Raw genomic sequence first — 27,362 nt, forward strand, 5'->3', positions numbered from 1 at the left:
ACCCTCGTAAGATGTGTGGGCTTCTTTTGAGGCAGTTACTGTTTCATTTTTATATCAAAGCCTGTCTGCATTTGTGATGAAGCTATCAGACAGAAATATCCCAGGCAGTCAAATGCAGACAGAGTAGCCAATTATTGCTGCGTTTGTGCTTTATGTATTTTACGTCACTCAACTTGTCGGACAGCTAAAGCATCTGAAATGATTATTTCCACTTTAAATTTGATTTCATTTGCACAGTATGAAATGTGCTATATAAATAAAATTGTATTGTATTATTGTATTGTAATTATTATATGACAATGTTTTCAAAATATATTTAATTAGCTTTTTACAAATGGGACACGAGGGGCCGTGTTCCACCTTTGCTAGGTAAATTGCATTATTTCCGCTACATCATTTTCAGTGCACCATCAAGCGTGTCAGTGTGGGAATGTCAGCGGTTGACACAAAATATACGAGGTAAAATACTGAATACTACAGCAACATCTTAGAGGAGTTGATAGGCTTAATAAGCACTATGTCGTCGTTAGTAGTGGCTTAGGTGAAAATGACTTTTTTTTTTCCTAACAAAAAAACGTCTCATACTCCAGGTTTAATGGTAGACAAAGTTTTGAAATGTTTTACCTTTATTTTTTATCACAAAAACTTGGCATTTGAACAGGGATGTGTAAATGTTTTATCTATGCTCTAGATCAGTGTTTTTCAAACTTTTTTGAGTCAAGGCACATTTATTTCATTGAAAAAATCCCGCGGCACAACACCAGCTGAGTGTTATATTGTTTATATAAACATTTTTTTAACATTGAAGAATGATGTTATATTATAACGTCCTGAATAGGAATTAAATAAACACAAAGAAAAAAGTATTTTATTATGTTTCATATTGATACTTACTCAGTGTGAAACATGGGCTTGTTTGGATAAACATGCGTCACTAATTCGCTTGTCTCTAAACAAAGACAATTAGCTACCTGCTTCTGCTGCTGCCTGCTGGTACTACAACGTAGTAAAGACATGATTACGCTGCCAGGCGTTAGACCGCACAGGCACACAAATTAGATAATTTCCCGCGGCACACGTGAAAATATCTCGCGGCACACGCAGAGTTTGAAAAACACTGCTCTAGATGACACGTTTCGGAAAGATTCACCTCTTCAAAGGCAGATGTGTTGAAAATAACAGAATTTGGACATCATTTTGATTCCTCTGAAATTCAGTCAAAAAAGGAAGGGCATAAAAGGACAGAGGTGTTTGAAAGCTGTATTAAAAACACCAGCGCTCATGTTTCAGTGAGTGAGCAACAGAGGAAATTGGGAGAGGTCATGCAAACAGTGGCAAACTGCCTCGAAAGCTCATCACACACCTGCCGTGCAGTCCGCCCAAAAGGGAGGTGAAATGCTTTGTTGCCATTACCAGTTCAGATGAGGTGGTTTTCTGTTTTCTATCCGTCTTTTTTATGCTAAAGGCAAATGTCCTGAAGAGAGTGCCATTGGTGTTTCTCCTTATGCAGCACTATATAAAAAAAAAAACGCTGCCTAATTCTGGGACTGAGATCCTGGCTGCCAACACAGCAGTCGTGTTGTGGAGAAAATGTGTTTTCTATCAAGCAGAGAGCAGGCCTAAAAGCACAGCGCGCCTGCAAGAAGACAAAGAAGAATGGACAAAGAAGAGCGCTACAAATCTTTTATTGTGTTGGGACTTTTAGTAAATGGAGTAAAGCAACAACAGGGCGCTGACCTTTTTCTGGTGTAGCTTCCTATTGGCAAGGTCACCAAATTTCATACACAAACAAGACTAAAGGATCATCTAAAGAAGAAGAGGATATGGCAACACTTCTCCTGATTTAGTTAAGACAAAAGATTATATTGTACATTTGTCAAACGTAAGGGTAATCTTTTTTAGGGATAAATGACAGGGTAGGAAAGCTTAGTCACTTCAACAAAAATATCAGAATGATAGACAAGAGAAACGTGAAATAAAAATCTAGACCAACATTCTCTAACCATCTAACTACTACTGAGGTTGTGGGATTGAAGAGAAAGTGGAATATCTTCCCAGTTTTAGAACCTTCTTGGTGTTTAGCCAATGAAGATCGAGGGAGTGTTTGGATGTTTATGGCTGTGTGTGTGCGCATGCGTGTGTACGTGTGGAGGACATCTGTGTTGTTCATTTTATCCCATTGTCATTTTAATGACTTTTTGTGAAACATCTGATTTGGTTCAATCAAACGCATCATATGGCGGTATCTTCAAATGACAGCAGTCTGGAGCCAGACTGAGTCAAGGTCTTATTCGTACCCTTGGTTGATTTCCGTTGAATTAAGTACGTGCACAGTCGCACCACATTATTTTCCCCCCACAGCCGGCTGTCACAGACTGTGTATGAGCTACGCGCAGTGAAGACCCTGTTGTGGTCACGTAACTATAATGAGCCAATCAAGAGATTTGCCAAATTTCATGGGGGAAAATGCGGCATGACTTGTTTAAAAGAGTAGAAGCTCAGTCAGAAAAGCGAGTTTTTAACTCATTCACTGCCAGACATTTTCAGACCCTCTTTTACCCTAACATTTGAAAAATAAATAAATAAATAAATAAGTAAACAATTTTAAGGAAAGCAACAGAATTTTTGAGCTGCAGGTGTCAAAATACCATGTGTACCGAAATGGCCCGACGTGATTGTGCCTGTTTAATAAATATGTACGTTAATGGCGCTCTTTGTTTTTAAATATGAACTGCTTTAAGAGATTAGATGTGTATTTACAAAGCACTGTATATTCCTGCAGAGCTGGGCGCTAGTGAAAATGTTGTCGGAATCGCCAAAGTTGGCCCGTTTAAAATTAGAGGCGGACCGGCCTTTTTTAGTACATACAATTTTTTTTACCACCAGAAAAAAAGGAGAATGACGGACAACAGAAGATTACCCACGCTGCAGACGGATGATGAATAACGGACGCTCAGTTTATAGTAAAATGCCCAGCTCTGTATTTATTGAAATACTCATGTTCATGCATTGTTGTCCTAATTAGGATCAAAATGGTTCAATTTATGGTACAGACAGATATTCAGATGTTTTTTCAGGGAAAACAAAACCATGGAAAAATGTGCAAAACCACAAACGCTGTGAAAAGGAAATGTGCTTGGTGACACTGATATTGTTTAGCACAAGGGTCTTCAATCCTGTTCCTTGAGGGCCACTGTCCTGCCTGTTTTTTATCCCTTCCTGCTGCAACACACCTGATTCAAATGATCAGATAATCTGCAAGGTCTGCAGAAGTTGGATAACGATCCTGATCATTTGAATCAGGTGTGTTGCAGGAGCTAGAGATGGAAAACATCCAGAGAAGCGGCCCTCGAGGAACAGGATTGACGACCCCTGGTTTATCAGATTCATAATGGAGCGTCATATCTGCCTCATAGTTCAGAGGTTGTGGGTTGTGGGTTCAAATCTAGTCTCCGGTCTTCCGGTGTGGAGTTTGCATTTTCTCCCAGTGCCCGAGTGAGTGTTCTGCTGGTACTCTGGTTTCCTCCCATATTCCAAAAACATGCCCGCTAGGTTCATTGAAAACGCAAAATTGTATGCAGGTGTGAATGTGTGAATGACTGCTTGTCCATATTTTCTCTACAATTCGTTAGCGCCTAGCTCAGAGCGTAACCCGCCTATCGCCCAATGTCCGTCGGGATAGGCAGATTGAAGTTTCCTGGTGTTTACCAAATATTTGCCGGTGGTTGGCTGATAAATAAAACATAGGGAGAACAACAATGACCTTATGTTTTGTAATGCAACATTTGGAGGAAATTATATAATGAGGGCCTAAAATGGGTTTTATATAAATAATTTTAACACAGATAGATGGCAAAATTTAGTCCCAGCAAAGCATAGGGCTGATGAAGGCACGCTATACCTTCATACAGTATGTATTCCTCCATCACATAAACTGAAGTGGCTTTTTTGTCTGGACTTTTGCAATCCGCAATGTATTATTCAATAACCTCAAATGTCCCTGTCATACTATAGGATTTTAGTTGCCAAATACATAAAGTAACAAAGATAACATCTGTAAATTTCACATATTACAAGATCATTGGTTCTCCTGATGGTCAAGATGGCAGACTAGAGCCTAAAACCTCAAACACTACATCCTATTGTTTGTGAGCATCACTTGTACTGTAATTTGACTTTGTCCAGCCTGAGTTCATGGCTGCTATGAAAGAAAAAGAGATTCCACAACTCAAACTCATTTGGCAGCGAGGTTGTTTTGTCTGTGTGTCCAGGTCTTTCTCAAGAGTGTGAGCATCTGCCAGCAAGCCTGGTGGGAAAGCCCTCAGACTATCTATTTACAGGGTGAATTAAATTCTGACAGAACCTACCAAAAGATGTGACACACAGCCACAACTCCTTTAATTGTGACAGTACCTGAGCAAAAATATAAAACAAATATCAAGGATAAGGGCATACTGTATAATTTCTGCTTTCACGTTATTTTCTTATAACATTGACACACATATGGAAATTCTGACATACAAACAAACAAAACTGACATTCAAAGCCTCACAAAACATTAAAACCTTCTGCTGTAGTAATATTGATATTATGTGCCACATTAAGTGTATAAACTTCCACCCATCCATATTCAAAAGTCAACAGCTTTGGCAGGGAAGCAGGGAAGCCCAGCCTCTTTTTCCAACTCTTCCGGGGGGATCCCAAGGCGTTCCCAGGCCAGCTGGGAGACGTAGGGCCCTACGCAAGTCTAGCGCAAAGCGCAGTCTACCTGCGTGAAAGGGTGGAGTTTTCTTTTTTTGGGGTATTTTGTAAGACTTTTGCACATTTAGAATTGGGCGTAACAGGGCGTTTGTGTTAGAGCTGCAGCTGTTGTGAAGGCTCTATATCAATAAAGATGTTTTGTATTGTATTTTCCTGTATTTTCTCATCTCCCGCATGCAACAGTCAGCGTTCGCGCGTAAGCTCGCGCTAATAAGTGGACCGAACCGAATGCAAGTGGATCGTACCGAACATGCCATACCGAAACGTACAGTATTAATACACCCGAGTGTACCGTTACACCCCTAATGTATATGTATATATACATGTGTGTTAGCAAATTTAATGAAATAGTTGCAGTACATGATTGTATTTCAATTGAAAGTTATCTTTAAAACGATGGTTTCAAAATGCATCCTATTTGTATATAGTTATATGGAGTAATTGGGTTCATGCCTGTTGTATTTGTCAGAAAAATAAACATCTGTATTACTTACAAGCCAACTAGAGCTATAATCATTCACTCAATCCCAGAGCCTGTAATTATTCATTTTTCCTACAAAACTGACTACTTTTTGGGGAAAAGCACTGCTCTTCCCTGTAGTTGAAAAGCTACCCAGTTATTAGAGCTGTGGTAATTTTCCAAATTCTATTTCTGTTCTGACCAGGACTAACCTAGCCAAGCACATCAGGGGCCATGATGCTGCCTCTGTAGTAGTTTACTGCAATGTAAAGGACATATAACTATGTAACGGCACCCAAATAAATCAAATGTACACAAAACTGTCATCAAGGACATGAACTCGGCACGTTAACCCATTTTAGTGGTTGTGAATGAAATCGCTGGTGGGTTTAGTGGCTCTCTGATCATTTTTCAATACGGTCTGGTCATCATGAACAAAGTTGGTTATTATGCACGGTTTTGAATAACATGGGACCCAAAATTCCACTCATAAAAGTCCAATCATTCACTGGTAAATTGTTTTCCAGACAGCTGAATCCTATAAAATGAGTCTACATCACACACTGCGTGCATATACAGTAGGCTCCAAATGGCTTAAGAGAGCTGTGGTCTTAAAATCACAGCAGCAGACTGTCAAGAGGAAGTGGGGACATGATGAATTGAATATGAACATACCTGTCCGACACAGCCTTCATAAATTCATCCAGCAGGTCATCATATGCCTGGCCTCGCACCCTCTTGTGCCTGAGCCCAATGTACAGTGGATCTTGCAATAGTGCCTGAAAAACACAAAATGGAGAGGATAAAAGAGACATGAAACTACCGGGAGGTGTATTTTTAATGATACGTTTATCATTTGAAGGATTACTAAATACTAAAACATATATTTAGAAGGGCCAGCCATCACACACTCAACATGCACATTTTTCTCTTTGAGCTTGTTTGTGGTGACGGCTGGTGCTGCTGCTAACTATGATGTGAAGGAGCAAAAGCCTCACCCTCAAAATTTTCTTTCGCAATTAATGCTTTCTATACATGTTTTATGTTCATACAAATTTCACCAGGCAGTGAGCCTAACGTCCCTCAAAGCAATGTACTGTATTTCATCTTAGACTGACTGCACATGTCTTAGGAGCTTTGAAGTTAAAATCCCCAAATCTTGGCAGCTGCTTTCATGCCTCATTTGAGAAGGCATCCTTTACTTCCCATGCATTTTGAATGTATAATTACACAGTGGCTCTAAAATAAGCAAAGCATGGAGTGAGAAGAAGCCACCTTTCCATTGCGAGGTCAAGAACCATCCCAGAGCATTATTTATATGAAGCTGACAAGTCATTTCCTGGCAGGCATTTATTGGACAGTAATAGGCAGGAGTCGGCCAAGGTAAATTGTAACCTAAACAGGCAAAACGTGATCATTTGATGTCTCCGAGTGAACTAATACCAGCGCAACTTTGGTGGTCATTTCAAAAGTGATGCAATCGCATGCAATGAGAAAGGTCATGAGCAAAGCTTGCGGAGTTTGCAACAAATGCATTCACATACAACAGTGCAAACTGCCAATCCCTGCGCAACTGTATTAACCCCAGAGTACATGATTTTGGGAATAGCACATGCATTGTTGCTGTGTCACTTAATGACAACAAAAGTATGGAAGGAACACTGAAACCTCAGTATCTCATGCCTCTAATGACTCTAACTCATCATTTGTTTGACTTCTTGAACTTTTGACATTCATTCTATTTTCATCTCAGCACATGGAACACTATTTAAAAAGATATTTTCCAGGTATTAAAATTTAAATTCCTAATCTGACACAAGATTAACGAAGTTGTTTATTTTTGCACCACTTAATTTCAAAGTGATAGATTAAAACCCGGAGTGGCCAATCTGGACAACTGGTAAAATTCCCGCAGGGGTGCAGGACTGGTTTATGGGCTACCAGGGGCCGCTATTGTACCCGCGAAGAAAAATCCATAAAAGTGCTTTTGGTAGTCCTAGCTGTGATAGAGCCTACCTTTGTTTCTCTCTCGACCTCTATCTCTCTCTAGATGGAGGGAGAGGGGGAGAGAGAGATCAACCTCTCCCCCTTCTCAATACTCACTCAAGGACAGATATAATCCCATAATAGCAGTCATTTTAATCATCGTCTTGAGCTACTACTAGCCCGCAGCCTAAAAACTGTCAGTGCCCAAATGAAACCAGCCTCCTCAGGAGCTCTGCCCCTCGCAAGACACATATAGTTGGTCCATTTAGCCAATTACATCCCATTCGGGCTGTCATCTCTTAAGAATAACATCAAAATGGAAAATTCAACCACAGCCAGGCAGACTTTATTCTAATCTCTTTAAGAAGCTCTGTAAAAGTTGCAAGAGTAGCAAATTAATGAGTACACTTGACATTTTAGCCTCATCCAGACATATTTCCAACCCATTCTGGTCTGATGTAATCCTAGAATGCGTATTTCAGAACAAAATGAACAGCTATGTAATTTTAAAATTGCTTATTTGCATGGATCTTAACGTTTTGTAAAAAAAAAAAGAAGAAAAAAATCACTTTGAGGCCAGGATGTTGGAATAGTAGTTAGCGTCACAGTCGAGAGTTTAGGTCTAGGTTTGGATCTCAACTCAGGCCTTCGTGTGTTTGAATCTGCTCCCCTTGCTTGTGTGGGTTTTTCTCCTCTCACATTTCAATGTGTGTTAGTTATTTGATTAGTATATAATGTGAGTAAAAATGGTCTGTCTATATTTGATCTGCGCTTGACAGGCAACCAGTCCAGAGTCTACCCTGCCAAAATCTTCTGGGATTGGACAGATGGATCACCATGAGTATGATTTGTGTGTTGACAAAGAAAAAAAAGACAGTAAACTGTCAGTTGAGGAAAACCCACTAGCTTTCCTTTCTCATGCTGTTTTACAAATACATAACAAGTTATCAAAAAATGAAACCGTACGGAACACATACAATTCCAACCAAAAGTAATGGAACACAGAGGGTTTTTTTTGTGAGTGTTGTAATGGTACTTGGGCTTGCAGTGCAGTTAAAGGAAAATGTAACTAACGCATAAAAAGTAAAGTGGAGGGATAAAGTGAAGCATTTTGGACTTGCCAAGACAATCTCCAGACTTAAACGCAACCTAGCATACAGTACATATTATTGGCAAAAGAGTGGAGTGGAAACTAAATGGCAACTGAAAGACAATGCAGTTGAAGCCTGGAAATGGCATAGTTTCCACTTGTACAGTTTTTGCACCAAACATTTCTATCGTAAAAATTATTTGCATTTTCATTATTTTATATATTGGAAATGTTATTTCCTGAATCACATTAGAAATTTGGGGGGGGGGGGGTAGGAGCTGACCTGCAGCAGCGGAGTCATCTGAAAGTCTGTCTTTTGGCATAATACATGGCAAATTCTGACAGGCCCTGTTCATTTGGCAGCAGGCACAGAACCCTTTCTAAGGTGGCCACGCCTTTGGCCGACACGACATGGATACAACACACAAGAGAGATGTGTAAATATAGACATGCACACTGACTATTCTTAGTCTGTTCAAAGCTACAGACACACGTGCTAGACTGCCCACAGTTTGGCTAAGGGACTGCTGGTGGGTGCTCTGTTGGCTGGCTGGCTGGCTGGCTGGCTGGTACTTGCATATACCGGCACAAGAGAGACCTGCTTTCTCAGCTGGCAACCATCAGTGGTAATGCAAAGTCTTTAAAGAAGCTTGCCTCCTTTGTAAAGGTGGTTGATGTTTTTTTTTTTTTTTTTGTGAAGCAAGGCGTGCCTGGGTAAATTGGATTAAGTGACTTCTCTCAGTGGATCTACTGAACTGACTGACCTATGATATCTTTTATTTTTAGTTTTAGTTTCAATTTTGAACAACATACAATCAGAGTCCTTCTCATGCTTGTACACTTACCTTGATATTATTAGGTAAAGAAATTGTAAATCTGACTAAAGCTGTTTGCTACTGACTATTAGTACTTGATCAAATAAATAAAATAATAAATAATAAAATGTGTATATCTTTATTGCATACTTTTGTTTACTAATTGTTTTTGCTTAACATCTGCTGTCAAGGTGATTTGAAGCATGAATCCCTTATGTAAGCACTTTGAATATACTAAATGAATAGTGAACTCTGCCACAAATGACTATGTATCTTTTGCGGTTGCAGTAAAAATGGTGAAGCATTCTAATTGAGGTATACTGTATGAATGAATGCTGTGTCTGAGTGACGTTATATTTTTTCCCCAGAGATTTACCACCTTTCCTTTGACTTTATGTGTAAATATTCCTCTCTCCTTCCAATGGATGTATAGGATACAAGCTTTGTCTTATTGATGATGACTAATCTTAGTGATGATGTAACTTGTGGTGGTAGCAGCAGAATGAATTCTGAAGTCTAAAAAAACATTTTACAGAAAAATGCATCCAAACTAATCGGGAGAAGCTTCATCATGCAACAAGACAATGACCCAAAACACCACAACAAAGGACTTCATCAGGGGAAAAAACTAAGTTCTTATCAACTGACCTTACACCAATAGAGCCTGCATTTCACCTCCTCAAGAGGAGACCAAAGGGAGAAACCCCCATAATCAAACTGGAACTGAAAGAGCCTGCAGTAAAGTCCTTAAGCCATTTGGAGCCAGTAAAGTCGACCACCGTGCCGCCTTCAAATATTCACTCACTCTGAATTTGATGTCGGCAACACGTTCCAAAAGAGCTGGGTTGAGGGCATGTTTACCACTATGTTGCATCACTTTTCCTTTTAACAAAACAAATTAAATGTTTGGAAATTGAGGACAGCAATTGTTGAAGCTCTGTAGGTGGAATTCTTTCCCAGTCGTACTTAATGTACGTACCACTTATGTGCTAAACAGTCCGGGTTCACCGGTGTCATATTTTAGGCTTCATAATGTGTCAGATATTCTCAATGGCAGATAGGTCTGGACTGCTGGCAATCCAGTCTAGTACTCACACTCTTTTACTACTTTGTACGAACCCGCGGTATTGCAATATATGTAGAATGTGGCTTGGCATTGTCGAGCTGAAATAAGCAGGGACATCTCTGAAAAAGTCGTTGCTTGGATGGCAGCCTTTGTTCTTCCAAAACCAGTATGTACCTTTCAGAATTAATGGTGCTTTCACAGATGTGCAAGTTACTCATGCCATGGGCACTAATACACCCCCATACCATCGCAGATGCTGGCTTTTGAAATTTGCGCTTATAACAATCCGGATGATCCTTTTCCTCTTTGGCCCGGAGGACACGACGTCCATGTTTTCCAAAAATTGTTTGAAATGTGGACTTGTCAGATCATAGCACACTTTTCCACTTTGCATCAGTCCCTCTCAGATAAGCTCGGGCCTAGAGAAGCCAGAGGCATTTCTGTGTGATGTTGAGATATATGGTTTTCCTTTTGCATGGTAGAATTTTAACTTGCATCTGTAGATGGGCAAATGGGCTGTCACTTGCACCTTTCTACCATCAGTATTCAAAGCGCTTCCCACTATACCTCATTTACCTACTGATGACACAGCATCAGGAGCAACTGGGGGTTCAGTATCTTGCTCAAGGACACTACGACATGATCTCCGGGTTGGGAGACAACCACTCTACCGTTGAGCCATTCCGCTCCATCCAGCGACGAACAATGGTAACTGTTCTACTTTTCAAGCAGCCAACCTTCCATTATCCACCATCTTCTGGTCTATGTGGGTGGGCGGAGTATGCTCATTCATTCATTATTGGCGGCCCGCACCCAACTTGGGGATCAAACCCGCGTCGCCAACATGTCTTAGGTTTGGGAGCGCAGAGCGTTGACAAGTGAGCTAAAATTCTGGGCCACTGGCTCAGCGCAACACCGTATTTGAAAGGAATACAAAGTGAGGTTTTACAGTATGTACAAAGGTGACCTACTAAAAAAAAATATGGAGGTGAGACTGATTGACTGGTTGGGCACTCCTACTTGACACAATGATGCAGTTTTTTAACAGAGCTGGGCATTTTACAAAAATTTCCCGGTCCCTTTATCACTTTCCGCCTACAACCGTGGCATCCGTCTATCCACCTTTTTGTCCGGCGGGAACAAATAGTAATTGCCTATAGGTCGGTCCGCCTATCATTTTAAACTAGCTTCTGTTTGCGTTTATGTCTACAAACTTCGACCAACTTCCATTCCACTCGCACAATAACTTGTAAATCATTGAATTGTGTTTTTAATTAACGTTTTACACAACATCCAAATTTTGTTGGAATTGGGGTTTGTATAATGATGCCATAATGTAACAAGTGTTTCACTGTTCTGTAGGGCATATTTGCCTAGGTATATTCCGTCTTCTGCTCTTACCTCATTGTCTGTACCCACATCAAGCAGGACAGGCAGGCACTGCTGTGGGGGAACGCCTCCACAGGCTGTGTAGAGGGCCAGCTTGCCCACTGGAATTCCCATGCCATTGCATCCAAGGTCTCCCAGGCCCAAGATTCTCTCACCGTCAGTCACACACACAGCCTGTCAACAATCAGCACAATGTTACTTGCATTGATATTATATGTTATATTATATGAACTGCAACAATGCCTCCACTACTTGTGGTTGATGTAAAGTTGGCCAGGGTGATCACAGAACACTGCTATCAAGTGGGCACTTGCACAGCACCCTTATCGTTCGTGCCAGCGTGTTTTATGGAATATGAGTTAAGCAGCAAAATCAACCCCTTTTTTAGCCATCTCAGGGGGCGGCCATTTTGTCTGTCGACTGAAAATGACATCATAACTGCTCAGGGCTCAGGTAACGACCAATCAGAGCTCAGCTTCAGAAAACAGGTCAGCCGTGACTGGTCGTTACCTGAGCCCTGAGCAGTTGTAATGTCATTTTTAGTCAACAGAAGTGACAAAATGGCCGCCCCTGAGAAGACTAAAAATGGGTGGATTAACTCTTATTCCACATGTATGCAATTATTTATCAGAATGCCTTGTTTTCATAGAACATATTCTTGAAAAAATATGTTTGGGTTGACTTCCCCTTTCTGTTCTACATTTACGCTTTGTTTATGATTTTAGAAATATCTAACAAGTTATCTGAAAGACATAAGGAATAATTATTTTATGATTGTTTTATCTTTTGTACTAATTGTGAATACTTAAAATAGAAGATTCTTGCTTGAGCTGCAAAGAAGAACCATTGGTTGAGTGGCCATTTATACATCCCTTACCCTGGCCACATACAGACCAATAATAATTGCCCAGTGAGAAAAAAAGGCATCCGACAGTCATGCTATTTGAATAGCCAACTAGAGGATGATGGCACTATGCAGTTGTACTTAGAGAGCTGGCAGGAAGACGAAGTCAGACATGTACAAAAAGTATGACCACACTCATTTACTGGCCCTCTGCGCTTCAATTGAATCATTGCTCTGGAAAAAAAAAAGAACTCCATTTGATGGTGTAACGTGGCTCATTCTTGTCCCCCTCAACTGAAATGTTACAGGTGGGTTACGTATGAGTGGTGGAATGTCAGTGCTGAAGCAAATAGCCTTTTGTTGACAGCTGTGAACAGGTGGCTAAGGTTATTAGTATATTTTACATGCCAGGAATAGCTGAATTCATCATTCTGCTTTAACAAGATTCTGACTGATAAAAACCGATTGCTGCACACAGGTAAAAGTCGGTTGACTCCAGTGTATAAGCCATAAACCTATGGATTATGCTGATGTTGGAATACATCATGTTGCTTTTAACAATGCACTAGTCAAGAACTGCGTAGCATTTTAATTTTCAAATTAATTAATCTTCCAATTAACTTTTTCTTTATGGTTCTACAGTACAATAAATACTATGCGACAGTACACCCATGCTGCATACCAGTGGGCAAAACGTTACTACGCGCTAAATAATCAGAATTCCATCGTGAACATTGCTGTAGGTATGGACTGGAAGACAATCTTGCGGCAGGTTTACTTATTTTTCCAAACAAATCTCTTGAAGCACTAAACAGGCAAATCGTAGGGTGAAAATCGGTATAACTTGGAGTGGATGATCTGGGCTGGGCTGGACCAGCGGCATATATAAAAAATGGAGGCTGTAAAAGCCTCATCCAATACACGTAAATGCTGTAATGCTCATGCCTGACACACCGATCAATGATGTAAATTCTGATGTCTTGACACACTGGTCAATAGTGTACTGTCTGATGTCTGGCCTTCATTCAGCAAGCAACATCGAGGCACTAGCCACTCACTTTCTTTTGTTTTGCCAGACTGACCTGACGTTGATAAATCGACAAACATAAAAAACACTGCGGAAAAGCATCACATGAGGCGGTTATGTGGTGCCCGAGGGACAAGCAAACAAAATATGTCGTAGCTAGACTAACTCCTATGCCTTGTCTTTTGATTTTTATTCATTGTTTCTTACTTAGGTCAGAGAGACTAAGGGAGGATTAGAAGTTGTCATTTGGTTTTCACACATCCTAACAATGCACTTTCTCTGCCTATACTTTACGTTTCTTGGCGTCACAGGGAAATATGTGGAGCTTTACGCCTTTGCCACTTTCTGTGTGACACTCAACTGCCACGCATGTTCCCATTTTTCCCAGTAGTTTTTCAACAAATGATGCAAGATTCACAGGAATAAATTGATTTCCGTGCCAGTGAGTGATGAGCTGCAAGATGGCAGTTGAAAAATTACGTGGCCGCATACAGCCAAGCAGCGTATGGAGCGGTGAGAAATGGAGGGATCTAAGTTGGACAGACTTTTTATATACAGCGCTGCGAATATCCCTGGGTGACCCGGGGCATGTATTAAAGCCCGTTACACACGCAAGACATCTCTCAGAACCTTCTCGCTCGTTGGCTTGCTTGCCACTGGGTTCGGCTTTTCCCTGTGGATCAAACTTGTTCATTCTCTTTTTCATTGCTGGAAGCCTGTGACCGCATAGGTCGGCGCCGCGGATTTGGTTTCTGACCTCCTGTGGCTGAGACGACTTTGTTTGTATTCGCCACGGTGACGTTGCGTGTCTGCGGTTACGTGTGGTCATGCTTCATGAGGTGAGGTATCTGGTTCTTTTGCTGGCTCATCTCGATTTTGCTGTTTAATGCTTTTGCCGCGGTGTATCTTTGTGTGCTTGGTTAGCGCCTATCCAAGTTAGCGTCCGTCTTAGCCGCTATTGGGCTCTGCCGCTGTTGTTTTTTCACCGGCGCAGTTTCTCTGCGGTTGACTGTGTGGATTTACTTGTGATGTCTTCTCACAGCTCTGAGTGTGGCGTTGCGTCTTAAAGGCTACTCGCTGCAACGTTTCACTGGCGGTTTGCCTTGACGTGCTGTAATGGCTGCCGCTGCTGTGTTTCGCCGGAGGTTTGCCTTGATGGACCGCTGCTAATGATGTCTGTTTCTCGCCCCTCTACTAGCTAAAGGCGTTGCACAGTCTCACTCTCTCTTTTTCTTGGCATTTCTGCTGCTGCCTTTCGCCAGCAGACTTGCCTTGTTTGCTATGTGTGTCGGCTAGTGACGACTGCCTACAGCATTACAGCAGGTGGCGTCCACGCCCCCTTCAGCTTATCACTGTCTATTTCGGCACTTGTTGGCTGTGTCCCGCTAGTGGGCACATCCGCATCCCCTGCCTGGTGTGTGCTTGCCCTGTGGGCTGTTGTCAACACTGGAGGGTTCCCCCCTTTGTGTTGAAGCTCTGCAAGCCTTTGCCCTCTTGTCTAGGGAGCACAGCCGTGGGTTATCCTTCCTAGTTCAGGCGTGCCGCCATGTTTGGTTGGCGCAGTCACCATTGTCGGAGCCCTCGAGGAGGGCTCTCTGTAGTGTCCCTGTGGTTCCTGGGTGATTTTCGGTTCAGCTGCGGTGGGGGTGCTGGAAAAATTTAGTTCGGGCTTGCGAGACCAGTCTACAGTTTTCGCCACCCCTAGTGCTTCCGTGTGCCCTTCTGCTGCTCCCCATTTCTTGGCGCTCGTTTTGTATGCAGAACAATGGAAATCAAAGATCAAATCACCTCACAGTAATTGGTACAGTTTTAATGATACATTACCCTGATGTCTTTCTCTGGCCAGTTCTGTAGTAGTGATGCAATGTGGCCACGGTCATGGACAGTGATGAATAGACCCCTAGAACGCAGAATGAAAAATGTATAAAAACACTTGTTGATATTTTTGATTTGATATTTTCACTAGCATAAAAAAAAAAAATTCTGACATCCCCTTTAGTTGCAACCGTTCCAACAATCAAATTGGCATCAAAATGATTTTGGCATCAAAATGATTTTGGGATCAACAATAAAATAAATCAGTGGTACTTTGAAGGTGCTTATATATTATTTGAGAAAGTGCTTATATATTATTTGAAAGAAAAACAATGGTTACACCTAGTTTAAAGGCTAAGATATCATTGCCTTTGAGCCTTTATTTCTCCTAAGCAGGACTATATGAAATACTGAAGGCATTTTAGTGTGACGGACTTTGTAGAGCCTAGAGCCCTGGGCCATGTCAAGGAGTTTACTTCGGACCCCTCAGGCTGCCAAAACATTCGTTCATTCATATCACCCCCTCTTTCCATACACCCCAACCTATTCCATTTCCTACCAGCTGGCAGATGGCATTTCCTACCAGATGCCTTCTGCTGCGAGACAATCCCAGGATAAAGAGATCATGTCTGTGTGTGGGGTCCAGCTATAGTGTGTTTTCTTCCCAGGAAGCCCATCTGTTAATAGTATGGGACATCTCATCCATGTGGCAGCAATAGTAAAAATGTCACTATTTGTAATATTCTTTTAAGGTCATTGACAGACAAAGTACACAGTAGGAAATGTCAAAGTAGTCTGAATGTCTTAATAAGAAGTGAAAAAAAATTGTTATAGGACTTTAAGAGGAAAATGATGTGAATTTGTGTGTCCCATAAAAATGACTTCGCAGCTAAGGGGTGAGGAAAGATACACTGTCAGTATATTGTTTTAAACTACGAAGCAAATCACAGCAAACTACTCTAGTTTCTTTTAGTTTGCAAGTGGACGATGGACCGAAGTTGGTAGACGGAAACACTAACGGAAGCCCGTTTAAAATGGTAGGCGGACCGGCCTATAGGCCATTACTATTTGTTCCAGCCGGACCAAATGATGGATGGACGGATGGCGGAAGGGTACCCTGGCTGTAGGCGGAAGGCTATAAATGGACCGGGAAATGTATTTTACTAAAATGCCCATGCATATATGTATTATAAATTGGTAGGCCCTACCTTGATTATAGCACATTCGGTATGGCATCAGTTCACAATGTCACAACATTCCTTTGCACCTGGTGTTGTATTAATTTGTCACAACCACTGTGTTTCATTAGTGATGGTGTATCTGAAAACCTGGATACAGTCTTCACTCTTTACTCACAACCCAATATAATTGGGCATTTCCTGCTGCTAAAATAATTCTTCCACAATTTATATCCAATGAATCTTGGAATCATCATCCTCGAAACTTGTCTTTTTGTGACCTAAAGGTCAGGGTGCAAACATTGAAAACTTTTCTGCAGCCCTCTAAAACCCCCTTTACAATGCATAACTGTCATTAAAATGTGATTAGGTCATTGGTAGACAGCAGTTTAATCACTAAATAATATAATTCAGAATTTGTCGTCTGCCGTTTGAATCTCGCGCCCCCCTCATCTTCGGCTTTTTCCGGAGATGTGACGTCACAGTAGCCAGTGGATTCAGTGACTACTAATCATGAACGGTCTAATAACGCCACCTTCTGTCGGCTCGTGTGTCAAAATCCTCTCATTCCAAAACCTCGCTGGACATTGAATGTGCTGTGTTTGTAGCGCATAGAAATTGTACAGTCTATGGTGTAGCGCATAGAAATTGTACAGTCTATGGTGTAGCGAGCGGTTTAGCTATATCTACGTCACTTCCGGTGGCTAGAGCAACGATTCCTCGAGTTTCCATGAGGTTCGGAAACACTCGGAATAAGTAAGTGAAACCTGAGGTTCGGAAACACTCGGAATGAGTAAGTAAAACCTATTTTCTAATCGATCTGTGATTGACAATTTGCAGGAAGTGACTTGTATGTATTATAAAACCTATTACCAATGAGAATATGAATTTTAACAGACTCTCAAAAATGTTTGCAACCTGACCTTTAAATGATACAAATACAAAGATACGAAGATACTGAAAATGATTGTAAACCGCTTTATCAGACTTGGTCATTTGCGAGTGAGGAGGTACATCATTGATTGGTCACCAGCCAATCCCAGTTTATAATAATTTTCATATTTCCATAATATCATGAAATTAAATTCTTTCAGACTGAGAACTGAAAAACACAATTGAATTGAATGAATGGTTTCACCATTGCAAACCCTATGCAAAGTTAATTAGTTATTTTTTCAAATGTCTTGTTACCTTGTAAAGTTACCTGCTTGCGTATTAACGTTATGAAATGTTTTGGTTCACTTCAGTTCAAAAGACACACAATACAGTGACAAAGCCAACCATAGAATAAGACAAATTATGTATACTACATTTGACACAGTTATCATATTCTGTACATATATTTTAACAAAAATATACACACAATTTCAGGATGATATGTAATGTTTTCTGTTTGTTGCAAACAGGAGGACAAGATTCTCTGCCAGACTATAGTGAAGATTTTGAGGAGCACAAGCAGCAATGAGATGGAAAGTTTGGTCCCACAATATGACAGTTGCAAAACAACTGTATGAGATGATCAAAGCAGACAAGCAGAGAGACAGGAATGCCCTAATCTCTGTCAGACAATGTTAACCCCCCCCCCCAAAAAAAAATTCAGGTGACGTATCCCTCATCCAATTCTCATTTTCTGGCCCTATGCACTTCGATGTGCTGTTGAACTCATGACATTTGACCCTGACAAAGTAGAGCAGAGGGGGAGCTGTTTTAATAGCCTTAAAAACCCACGCAGAACATAACTCTAAAACATAAGAACAGCAAAGAAGTGAAGTTGAATACGTGACGTCAGGAGTCACTGGCTTTTAAATCCATCATCACCGTGTTAAATAGTGCTATTCTCCTTTGGGCAATATTTTCTTGCGGAAAGAAAGTCTGATACAATCGAGTGAACTAGTGCGACTTGAAAACCATTTGTCCTACACCCATAAAGAGTGTGAGAGAAAGAGGATGAGATTACACATTTTCTCTGTGCGTTGTTGTGAAATGAAGTCATTCTAGCTCGTCTACACTTCATAAAGGGATCATCAAGTTGGAAAGATTTGAAAGAGTTAAGGGTATAAGGCAACTTCTGTTTATTGCTATTAAATCACTTAAAAGCTTTAAGTAGTGTATAAAATCATACACTATCTTTGAAGATATAAAGTATATAAAAAACAAAACATTACGCAATTGCTTTACTTCAAACAAAGTCACTTTGCAGCAGGCTGTTTGAGCTTTGGTGTGTTTGTATTTCACATTAAGGGTATTCAGGGGTGCAAGCTTTGCCATTGTAAAACTGTTTTAAGTAACATCTTGTCATGATAGCCCACAATTAACTACAAATGTGTTAATAGTAAAACTTAAAAGGCATTCCTTACCTCTGAGTATGGCTTTCAGTAATAAATTCAACCACTGAAGCTGAAATGAAGTTCGAATACCATGGCTATTCTTATAGTATTCATAGTATAGAAATATAAAATTGTATAAAATATATTATTGTATACAACCGAGACTGACATGATTTCGAGTTTATTTACCACAGTCATGGAAAAAAAATACATATGAACTTGGGGATACGTTGTAGTCGTGTGTATGCATGCACACAGTTAGTGTAGTAGTAGAGTATTGTTTGATGGACAAAACGTATGTGTCGGATTGCTGCTGGTGAAATAGCAGTGATGCAAAGCTGTCGCCTCATTTTCTAGATGAAAGGAGGACCACAAAGCAATGAGCTGCCATGTCTGGTTTTCCTGTAAGAGCGTGGCGAGAGCAGAGAGGGAAAAGAAAACAACCTGATGATATGAAACAGCACTGCAGCCCAATGCAAAACCCACTGCAGCGACTGTGGAAAAGCTGGTTCACACGGTGACCCCAAAAACATTGAGCCCCATCATGAAGATGGCCTCCAGTCTTTGACCCGTGTCCAGACTAAACACAACCAGTCACCATTCTTCAGCCTCAACGCTTTACCTTAATCTTCAGTGTGCTGGACACCCTCCTATAAGGTTGAGCTGACACAATGAAGAGTTAGGCTGGGACAACAGTGTAAGAGGTCAAGAACACACTTCAGAAATGATGGTCTACTTTGAACCCTGAAGAAGGTTTAATCAGAGTGAACACGCTTCATAAGCTTCATATCTATTGGCAAGAATGTCGGGTGGCAAACCAAATTTCTAATTCAAAATCTGCCAAATTCCATATGTGAAAGATGGGGTATGATTTAATGAGGCTTCTACAGCACACAATATGTTGGTTGCAAAGACAACATAGAAAGGCATAGTGGATCCAATAGCACACTGCTTTTTTTCAGGTGGAACAGACTGCTATTTTAGTCAAGGTGGAGGGAATTATGAACAGATCCAACGTCCACAAAAAAAATTGGCTTCAACATAGGCATTTGTTCCAAAAGTAGGAGGAATTTCACCTTTCAGCACAACATTGACCCAAAGCATATATCCAAATAACACATTCACAGCACTGAGGCCAGAAGGATAAAGCTCTGCCAGAGCTCAGCTCTGAATCCAATTAAAACTCTGTGGGGATGACCTGAAGAGTGCCATGCAGACGGGATGCCTTCACACTCTTGATACATTTGTGATGGTCATATGGCTGATTTTGTTTGATTAGTGAAAATTAATAAAGATACAATATAATGCGAAGTCTATAGCTAAGGATTCTTCATCTTAGAAATGTATCTTTATTATAAAAAAACCCCACCATCAAGCCAAACAATTGGATACACTTGAAGTCATTTTACAGAGAGTTCTTTTTATAGTGCAGAATAAGAATTTAAAACTGGAACTGTATGGTCATCAAATACCACAGTGTATCAAATTGTATATGATTCTGTATTTGTCTATGCACCACAAGCGTTGCTGAATAAAACGACCTATTTTGCTTAATAAAACGACCAATTTGCAATAATTTTAACTGACCGAATTAGTGCATCTGTCCATTTTTGACCCCAAATTGTGTTATTTTTAACCCAACTGTTTTTAGAGTGTGGGCAGCTGTGGCTGCATACGTAGTTTACCACCACTGTAATTTGGTGATGACGGTAGCCCAGTTAAAATAAAGGTGACAGAGTGAAGGAATGACGACTGATGGACTGGGCCGGCCTGAAATAATGACAGACTGATGATGGAGGACTGGCAGGCCGGCAGCTGGCAATTGATGAATGACGAACCGGCAAAATTTGTGAGGCGGCCACGACTGTATATTAACATAAAATGCATTGACATTCATGCGAGCCTGTGATCCTTCCTTGCGATGCATGATCTGCAATGAGGCAGGGCACATGAAGACAAATGCACACAAATGACCATTGTACAATGTTCTTAAAACTGTGGTCACTTGCACAGTATAAAATGTGCGGAATTAAAAAAATATATATTAATATTACCAAGATACACACTGCCTGACAAATAAATGAGAAACACATTTTAAAGCTTGCATGACAAAAGATTGTCCTTGTGTAGTTTCATGGCTTTTCAAAACATGTTTGGAGTACCACTCCAAAATTAACACATGAGATTTGCCTGCCAGACCAGCTGCTGGGATGCTGGAATTAATATTATAGTTGGAAGGTTAAAAGGGTGGCCACAGGGAAAAAAGCATTTCATTTCCAGTAACACATTTCGCAGGTAATGTTGATTAACATTCAAGTGACCACAAATAACATTGTTGGAATGCAATAAGAAACCACATTTTATTTTGTCCCACAATCTGTAACTAATAATTATATTTTGACTGCCTCTTCAGATTTTTTTAAATGGGTCATAGACACTGCGATCCAATGGCTGAAGTACATTGGGAAGATCATTGGGGACCCCTGAGGCCTCATTTAGCAAGAATGCGTATGCACTGAAGTGTCTGTAAAGCGTGCGTGTAAACATTGACATTCCCACGCAAAGTATGGGATTCATCAATTTGGACTTGTGCGTGAGGAAGTGTAAATTTACGAACAGCTCTGACCACGTGTACATACAAAACCTTGTAGTAGAACAGTGAAATTACATAGAACAACTACGGCTATACAAAGATCACCCACATGCCGAAATGAGACAAGGGTTTTCCAAACAGAACAGAAACCGGAGCCATAAATTGATTGCACCCACATTTTAATGAAAGCACCATGACACAGTCCGTTAATGTAAAACCCAATTTCTTTCTTTTATTGGTAACATTTGCATTTGTTCCAAACAGTATTCATTTGTTTTCACTTCTTAGACATGTGCCTCAATGTCAGTTGGAGATTCTCTTCACTCACTTTGCCATGATTTCGGAGTTCTCAAAAGGGATTGCGAACACTATATATGGTCATTAGGAGGCGTTTCTCAATGCAAATGAGGCTAGATGTGCGCGAGCATGGCGTTATAGAACAGGTGGTATTTATCAACACACATTACTTACTGTTGTGCCTATGACAGGGGTCCGCATATTAGATGAATATAGATTTTTTGGGACTTACACTCTAAATTTCAGACGTACAAACGATTTTCGAAATTGTTCTATACACAGTCTTTGAGAAATGAGACCTAAGCTTCTGCAGTGATTTACAACATCTGCTCAGCATTACATGGCAGAGCCAATGTGTCTTTGCGACTGATCTGACTGACTTGTCCTTTTTTGTGACCTCATAAGATGCCTTTTCTTTTTTAACATCTGCAGGTACACTACGTTAAGTCTTTCTTTTCCCTAGGTATTTTGTAAAAATATTAAAATAATGTGCTCATAGGTGTTTGTAAGGGCATGGTTGTAACACTTTTTAAACTTGGGTTGCCACACCCCCAACACCTGTTAGCCAATGTTGAGCAAGCTGTAAGTTCATGCATCACATATTATCTGAGAAACTACTATTTATTCTATTATAAGGTGCATTCTTTTATCTGTAATAATATAAGTACTAAATAAAATATAGTCTTGGCCCCCAAAAATTGCTTTACCTCCAAATCATTTTTTTGTCTTTGTATCCGTTTCCAGCCTTGATGATTGCCAAGTGTGATTAGGGAGGAAGTGGGTGAACACTGAAACGATCATCTGACTATTATCTTATTCCTGATTGGTGGAATTGGTGGCGTTCCGATTCTCGCCATGTTACCATAACCGGTCTCCCCTACTCTTTATTTAACAGCGGTTAACCGTGGGTCTGCATGAGACCTTGACTTGGTCCTGACTTAGTCCGTAGTCCGCCAATTGAAGATACCTGCCCTAAAGTCATCAAATCTGATCAGAAGTCAGACTTCACCTGATAATTTTTTGCACAAGTTATGAAACAGCGAAACACATGTTGCTGTGAGTCAAATGTACACTCCAAGATTCAAGGGCCCGTTTACTGAAGGCTTGCACTTTTTGCCTTCTGATTTTAACTCGCCTACAAATCTGTAACAATGACTTGGAGCTGTTCCCTAAAAAGAGTGCAGAGTCCTCCCCTTCCAGGTCCTCCATGTAAAGGTTGGCCACAATGAAGCCCACAACAGTTTTTTGTTCATCTGGCTTTTATAGATTGAACATTGCACAATATGAAGGATGGTATTTGAATGTGTCCTTGAATAAAAGTGTATATTCATCACCCCATACAGCTGTGCTGAATACTATACAAATATTCTTCTCCTTAATATAGGTTGCAATTCTTTTTGGTAGACAGTTTTAATACTTTTCAACAGAGGTGGGCATTTTACTAAAGTTTGCCGGTCCGTCATTCGTCAATCTGTCTGTTTTTCAAGCCAGACCAAACAGTAATTGTGTATCGGTCAGTCCGCCATGTTATTTTAACCGCGCTTTCGTCAGTAAACATCAAAGGTCTGCCAGTCCATCTATCATCAATCCGGAAAAAGAAAAGGTCCAACAGATAAAAAATCCATCCATCTATCCATTATCTGAACCGATGTGATGAAAATTGATTCTCTCTTTGGTGCATACTGCCCAAAGTCCGTCTGCAGCAAAGTGGGCATCCGTCAATAATGGACTGTGAGGTCCGTTCGGACTTGACCAGGTTAGTTATGATTACACAGACAGATAAAAATTCACTTCCGTCTATGCTTAGTCCATTTTTTTAAATTTAAGTTTCCCGTCTATCGTCTAATGTCAACAAAATGGGCGTCCGTCATTGACAGATAGACGGACCGGTCCATCGGTCAGACGGAACGCCCACCTCTGCTTTTTAATGACTATAAAATTGTGCAATTTGTCCCAAAAAAATAGCATTGTAAGACTGACACCAGTGATCAAACAGGATTTACTGTGAGTCTCATCAGATTTCTTCAACGAAACATTTATGGATATGGCTCAGGCACCACATCGTAGGCCATCAGCCCAGCTGTTTTAACTTCTTCATAACTCATGCTTACATCAAGTGGCATAGTAAACACAGTCATACAAACTCAATTGCGATGCTTTGGACATGTACAGATGGACAGATTGACACGTTGATAGTGGTAAAGGAATTCTGGAAATGGAGACACCAGATAGAAGGGAAAGAGGAAGACTAAAGGGGAGCTTTGGGATGTGGTGAGGGAATACCTGCAGATAGCTGGAATTGAAGCATACATTGCAGAGGATGGGGAGAGATGGAAGATGATGACTCACTGTGGCGACCCCTGAATAGCTGACATTCTGCATGACCATGCAGTTGAAATGGACAAGTTGCAAAAAAAAGTTAACAATGCTTCTGGACTGTGGACGAGTGAACAAATAATGAAGATGCAAATCAAAGTGTACAACGCCCACCTTTTCAAATTATGTCTGCCTGAATTCCATTACAAAATGAAGTCAAGAACCGATGAAGCACACAATTAAAAAATGTTTTTTTTCCCAAAAGATTGGATGTGGTTTGGCTGCAAAGACAACGAGCAGCATAGTACTTGAGCAATGATACCACTCAATTCAACTCTTGTTTCCTTTCACAAGTAGTATTCAATACTATAATGGGTTTCCATGGAAAACATCTAAGCAGGATATGCTGAAGAAAGTACAAAATTTTATGTAAAACGAAATGTTTCCATGTAATGCGAGAGGAAATCGTTTTGCCCTTACCCGTCATTTCCCTTGGAAATGGATCAGGGAAACCAGACTGACTAAGTACTGCAGTCCGCATGTGAGCCTAGACAAAGTAACATTCTTGGCGTTTAAGTCTAAAGACCTTTGGAATAAATGACTGAGAATCATTGCAGAAACACTTTGGCACACCTAGGATGCAATGTGCCACTAAGTACCCAAGCAAATGCCCAAATAGTGAAGAGCATAACTCAGTTGGGGGAAAAACCTCCTGGCAGGGCCAATTTATGCACACATCAATACCACAACGTGACCCGACATACATATCTGACCAGATGACATGCACTGACCCATTGCAATGGTAAATATGATTGTAACAATAGCCTGGCCAAGAGAAAAGAAACCCAAGAGCATGAAGGGAAAAGAAGATATGGCAAAGACGACATAAGTAAACTAAATAGTCGGGAAACAATCTGGTATCAGCTGATCAAACACAATTATGTGGTTCCTAAATCTGTGATAACGCGCACTCAATCATTTCTTCACACAAAAGCATTTTTTACAGAATTTGAGAATGAAGAGGCAACTTGACCAAGTAACTTCTGTTGAACACTGTCCTTTCATCACTTTGACATGTAATGTGACCGTGAGGAATTTTCTTTCCGGACAGTTCTCTTTCCTTTCCTTTCACACCCTCCTCCCAGTGTTTGACCCTCCAAAGACAATACACTCTTCTCTTCTGCTTCCCACCCTTCTTGGTGTGCCCACACGTTTGAGGTTTTTCCATCCCAGCACACAACACACTGCCTGAATCAGCCTCTTTTTACACAATTGACAACAAGTTAAAAGCCCCAACCTAATTCCACCGCAGCCCACTGAAATCAGCCCAGTCTTCCAAACTCAAGGGTGCTTTGGGCCATAACGAACACCGTTTACTCCGTTTTATCTGTGTTCATCACATCTGCGAGAACATTGTGGCAAACATGCAAAAAAAAAAAAAAAAAAAAAAAAAAAAGCCACCCTGCATCCTGAAGATGAAGAAAACAGGAACCAAAGTGTGAGGTTCTGGAATTTCAAAGATGGACATCAACCATGGATGGCCGCATGAAATAGAAAACTTCAGCAGTCCAGACGAGGGGTGTGGATTTCCAGTTTATCTTCTCAGCCAGCCTTACATAACTCAGCAGGCAAGAAACAGCAGGAAATGGATCGTTCCAGTACAGGAAGGCACTGCTAAAGAAATCACAGCCACTGATGAACCCAGCTGGTTATTAGATGAGGTTTAGCCCAAGGAAACCAGGTTTCTCTTTCATTTGTGTTTTTTAACCAATAAAAGGGTCTTTGCCCTGCCAATGACTTTTTGAATAGGGTTCAAACTTATAGCTAAATAAAAGGCCACTGTTAAAATCACATGGGCACTGTTTGCAATTGCAAAGGATGCATTGCGTTCACAGCCATGCTTAACTGAACCACATAATATGGGAATAATGAGGTTACTGGAAGGGGGCATGAAAAAAAAGGACCAGACACAAGATGGATACCTATAATTATTTTTACAGAAAACTTGAATTTCATGTGTTCATAGCCAGCAAGCTACTGTGATGCACTAAAACAGATGGAGGAATGCTTGACAGGGTATATCATTGTTTTTAGGTGTGATGGCCATATGTTCTATGGTCATGATGGCATTTTGAAAAGCATTATCATCAACAGGGAGCAGAAGATGTTTTTATTATTAAGATACAATTGACATTCAGACCTCAATTCCAATGAGGTTGGGACATTGTATAAAACGTAAATAAAAACAGAATTCAATGAATTGCAAATTTAGTCCAAAGGCCTCTGGAATACATGACTGTGGAGTCAATATTTGAACAAAAAAAAAAAGTTTATCAATTTAAAAGTTTGAATATTAAATATCTTCTCCTTGTAATGTCCATCCATCCATTATCCAAAGAGCTACTCAATATACTGTAGATCCGAAAGGATTTGCTATCAGTGCAATCAGTGCAGTTTTACACTGTAAAACATAAATAAAAACAATATAATGATAACAAGTCTTTTTGGATTACTGATTTTACATCACTAATCCATAGTTCTATGTAATACATGTTCCATGTTGATCTTAGTTATTCTTGGAATTAAAAGTCTCATTGTAAAATAGAAGCACATGGATGTTAAAAATAGTGTTTCTGACTGGCTGGCTCAAAAAAGCAGTTGGAGATTGAAAGGATACATTAAAGAGATTTGAAATCTTTCAAAGATTTAAAGCATACTTTAAATCTGCCCAACGGATCCCAACCTCCTGAAACTATGAGGAGGCTTGCAACTAATGCTGTTTAAATGCCTAATTTTTGGGTAATGAAATCAAATAATGTCACGAATGTAATGGTGAAGCCGGAATCCATCCTTGCCAGGGAAAATAGTTCACATTGTCAGTGAACTATTTTTGTCAGTATGATAGTAGGGTAAAACACTCAGCACCCCTGCTTTAAAGCAATCGTGCAGTGAGATCATATGGAAGGTATGAGTGTGAATCCTTCCACTGATCCATTATGTTCATTAACAGAAATGCAAAGACAATGTAAATAGTGGATACATGCACACACAAAAAACCTACATTCACAACTGTTAATTCTAGACAACAACAATATACATTAATAACCGTGGCCACTCATTTCCTATACGGCTTGTTCTCATTATTATCACGGGTGAGCTGGATTTCATTCCAGCTGGCTTCAGGTGGGGTCTGAACTCTTCGCCAGTCAGTCACAGTTAATAACATCAATACACGGACAATTCGTACTGAAATAACAATCATGTTGCACAAAATAAAAGTGGATACATGCCAAACCAAACCAAACTGGGTTAACAGTTCTAGAACAGAATTGGTGCATGACTATCATCATCATTTTATGTTCGTAGTTCATTAGCTTGTCCCACACATCTTGTGTCCG

General features: G+C 40.4%; 1 protein-coding gene across 2 annotated transcripts in view; it reads right to left on the reverse strand.

Annotated features, from left to right (window-relative positions):
• Nucleotides 1-27,362, reverse strand: part of me1 (malic enzyme 1, NADP(+)-dependent, cytosolic) — an 87,064-nt gene that overhangs the window by 10,898 nt on the left and 48,804 nt on the right. For both annotated transcript variants that reach the window (XM_086037362.1, XM_086037363.1), the window contains exons 4-6: nucleotides 15,263-15,338; nucleotides 11,580-11,741; nucleotides 5,897-6,000 (exon numbers count right to left, since the gene is read on the reverse strand). In XM_086037362.1, the coding sequence (XP_085893488.1) occupies nucleotides 5,897-6,000; nucleotides 11,580-11,741; nucleotides 15,263-15,338 (342 nt within the window). The remainder of the gene's footprint in view (nucleotides 1-5,896; nucleotides 6,001-11,579; nucleotides 11,742-15,262; nucleotides 15,339-27,362) is intronic.

The sequence above is a fragment of the Filicampus tigris genome, chromosome 8, assembly GCF_054856515.1.
Source record: "Filicampus tigris isolate MCC_2025a chromosome 8, RoL_Ftig_1.0, whole genome shotgun sequence".
Taxonomy (NCBI): domain Eukaryota; kingdom Metazoa; phylum Chordata; class Actinopteri; order Syngnathiformes; family Syngnathidae; genus Filicampus; species Filicampus tigris.